A 3,920-nucleotide genomic window follows, 5' to 3' on the forward strand; every position below is an offset into this window, starting at 1 on the left:
TGGTGGGATTAGGAAGCTAATTTGGGAGAGGGAGAAACCCCATGAAGGGGGCCGGCCACATATAGAGAGGGAAGAGAATAATTGTCATTAGTGAGTGGGGTTCACAACACTAATCAAGATTTTATTAAAATCTGAATTAAATTTCAAATTTTGTGAGAAATGAAAGTTTCCAAATATGAGGGCTATCAATTAGAATTAATTTGAATTTCAAATTCAAATTGAAATCCAATTAATATGATAGCCTAAAATTAAGGAGTTATTTTAAGAAAGTAATAAATGCCTCATGAGAAAATCGAATTTCAAATCCAAGACCCAAGAGGGGCCGGCGGCAAGGCTGGATGGCTGCAAAGGGTCGGCGGATGGGGCTCTTGGCCGGCGGTGGGGTTTCGGCTGGCGGCTAGGTGGGGAGGGGCGGCGGGATGGGCTCTTGGAGAGAACCGTGGGGAAAAAAACAAGGGGAGAGGGTAGGGTCACGGATCTTGGGAGGAGGGAAAGGAAATTCAAAACACACAAATCTCAACTCTTCCTCCACTAGAACTCACAAAGAGATCCACAATATTATTTCCTCAAAAACTCACAAAGAGATCTAGAGAAATGTAACGAACTCACAAAGAGATCAACAAGGGAAATTTTTCATTCATTCATTAATAATCTCATACATAAGAAGATGGTCATATATATATATAGGCCTCAAAATGACAAAGAAAACAAAAGACTAGAATGCCCCTTGAGCTATAATAGCGACCAACTACCCATAAGGGCAAAAACGAAAAAACTGAAATAAAATAAATATTTTTTTAATATTTAAAAATAAGTTATTTAAAATTTAAATGTTAAAAAATACAAAACTTGAACCGGCCGGTTCAAGAGAACCGTGACAGGTTCGCAGCGGTTTTGGACAAAACCGGCCAGTTTGAAGCTAAGCCGGTTTTCAGGTTGAACCGAACCGGCCTTTAGACCGGTTCACGTTTGAACTAGTCGGACCGGCCGGTCCGGTCCGATTTTTAAAGCATTGCATAAAATGCTAATACAGAAAATGCATCAAAAGTAAAGACTCTCCATCGTGACCATCGATCTCCTGTGTCGCCTCTGATAAACGCGTCGAAACCTCTTGTCAATGTCCTCATCATATTTTTATTGAATTATTTTAACGATTATTTGAAAGAAATTTAATGATTGTCCGACCGTTTGTTCCTAATCCAAGTACTCAAGTCGGGTTGTAACAAAAGTGATATTAGTGAATAGTTAATTTTTTTAAACATGAATCACAATGACAGCGCTATTAGAATACAACAACAACATCATTAACATCAAGCATTTATCCCACTACGTGTGGTCGCCAAGAAAATAATTCAAATTATCATTAACTTTTCTAAACTAATTAACTCTCCAAAAGAAGGAAACAAACTCTACAATCTAAGGAAATCCTACCTTGAATTTAAATTCAACATACAAGCATATTTAAGATAAATTTAAAATTTAAATTTAAAATTCATCCCTATCTTCAGTTGGCTCCCAGATAAAGATGCCTTCTGATCATGCTTATATCGCTATACATAAGCCAGATAAAGGTGCTAGATACGTGATTTTTAGAAAAGAAAAAAATAGAAGAAATAAAAGGTTCATAAGATTCCCATTTTAGATAATTTTACTAATCTAGAAAATCTACTTTGAAGAAGACAAGGCCCAACAACAGCAGCAGCCAAACTAATATAAATAATTGTGCGAAATGAGAAAAGCATCATTAGGGTGAATGTATCTTTAGAACCAGATAAATGTGAAAAGAATCATTAGGGTAAATGTATCTCAAGAACCAACACATAGAATGATTACTTAATTTGGTGGCATTTTCATCTTTCTTAATATTTTCGTATTTTAAAAAAAATCCTATCATATTTGTATATCAAGTAGCTAACCGGATCAAAGCCTCTACATCTCTCATCTCTTAATTATTTTACATATCAAAATTTCTCCTCCCATTGTGTCTAGACTAAACACAGAATGGCATATAAATTTTAGACAACAACAATATTGCCGTGTCATTGCCGACGGTAACTTCAAGATCCTAAGAAATATAAACGTCAAAGAATTACTACTTCAATATGCCTATAAATTTACAAAATGTCCACCAAAAGTATCTCCCTTTGACAGAAAGAAATCATTAATGTTATTTTATTCAAAGGGGGTATTCCAGAAGAACAACTTTTCTTATCTACAAAAAGCACAACATCCTAAAATTAGGTACGAGTCAATTGAACTTGCTCAATTTTATTACAGTTTTCTTCTTTTTTGCTTGAAGATCAAATTGTTTTGTACTTGAAATATGTAAACATGAAAGGCTTAAAAATAAAATTTAATTGAAAACAGAAAACTTACAGTTATGTACATTAAACTTACGTGCCAATGTTCCGGTCAAGCTGCATGTTGAATAAATAATACAACCTAGAGAGACTCCATCTAATATCTTCAAAAGAAGGTAGAGATACATCCAATTGAAGAGGCAGCGGTTTGTTAATTGAGTTAGACATACAAGCCAAGGGCAAGTTTGCACTGCCAAGCTTTTGGAATGCCGATGACTTGACCATCTTGACTGTCATTATAATCCAGAAAATAGAATTTGTCCATGCCGATCTGGATATAAAATAGCTTATAAGCTGGCGCATTTGGAAAAATCTCACATGGCAACCCTGTAATACCGCAAAAATACTGGATAGTCAGGAAAAGGTGCAATAGGAATACATGTAAAAATAATAGTAGCATAACTGCAAAAACAGAGCATGCCCGTGCAGGCATCTAGTCATTTTTGTAGAAAGCATGCACAATAAAACTTGAACCGATCTGATTAGTTTGAAGGGTCATTCATCAATGAACCGCTTAGTTTTAAGGGCCATTGATCTTCAACTGGTTAGTTTAAAAACCACAACATTGATCCTTGATCTAGTTAGTTTAAAGACAGCCTTAGATCTGCGATCCAGCCAAAATTTTTAAAACATTCACCCCATTGATTTTTTATCCAAACAAAACTTTAAGACCTTTGTGCCATGATCTTTGATCAGTCCTGAGTTTTGCATCCCTTCCTCGGTCATTGATCTAAATTCAGAGAGATGAGCAATCACCTCCAAGGCTCCAACAGCTATACTTGACCAAAACATTGCAGCGACCTCGTTGCCATTAGGTAGCAATAGTTATGGCTATTGCACAACTTCAGCATTGACGACATGAAGATAATATTTAACCAAAGTTAGACAAGTTTTCAATTGCCGTAAAAGAATTATCATACCCGTGTGATGAAATTATGGATGAGAAAGGAAGCATGTCAATAGAATGTGCATGCTCATGACTCATATTGAAGCCTACAACAACAACAACAATATCAAGCATTTATCCCACTATGTGGGGTCAGCTAAATGAATCGTTTTTTCTTGTGTGTTCTATTAAAAGTCAAATTCTTATTTAAATCTAAGTAATTTGTAAACATTAATATCTTTTGTCTGGTGCAGAGAAAGGACCAGTTCAATGAATTTTGGAGACAAAACTGATTTATTTTTACCTCCTTTAGGACCAAGTTTTTGCAGGATTCAAATTTTTGGTTGGTTTAAGGTTAAAGAAGCGTTGGATAGAATAAAGTTACTGATTGGATGGTTGGTTTAGGAAAGCTAAATAATGGACAAACATTAGGAGAAGGTTGAAGCTGTTCCAGTTAAGAGTTGAATTTTAAAGTTTAATTAAAATTTAAAACTACGATTTGAATCACATTTTCAATTGAAATTCCAGAGGATAAGGATTGCTGACTAGGTCAAACTTTTTTTGAATGCTTTGGAAGAAGTACAGGAATTAAATTTTGAAAATTGAAAGGAGGTTATGCTAGGAGGTGAAAGGGTAGCTGATGTAGACAAAGGGAGGGTCAACTCATGTCCAAA

The 3,920-nt window shown here is 35.3% G+C and overlaps 1 protein-coding gene across 7 annotated transcripts in view; it reads right to left on the reverse strand.

Moving 5' to 3' along the window:
* The window catches only part of LOC110108225 (putative ion channel POLLUX-like 2), a gene marked incomplete at its 3' end in the record, with an annotated part of 34,919 nt that overhangs the window by 21,234 nt on the left and 9,765 nt on the right, over positions 1 to 3,920 (reverse strand). For 4 of the 7 annotated variants that reach the window (XM_028692222.1, XM_028692214.1, XM_028692216.1 and 1 more), the window contains 2 exon segments: positions 2,398 to 2,687; positions 3,033 to 3,202. In XM_028692222.1, coding sequence (XP_028548055.1) covers positions 2,398 to 2,687; positions 3,033 to 3,152 — 410 coding nt within the window. 7 annotated transcript variants of the gene reach the window in all.

This window comes from Dendrobium catenatum, unplaced genomic scaffold, assembly GCF_001605985.2.
Source record: "Dendrobium catenatum unplaced genomic scaffold, ASM160598v2 fragScaff_scaffold_156, whole genome shotgun sequence".
NCBI classification, from domain to species: Eukaryota; Viridiplantae; Streptophyta; class Magnoliopsida; order Asparagales; family Orchidaceae; genus Dendrobium; species Dendrobium catenatum.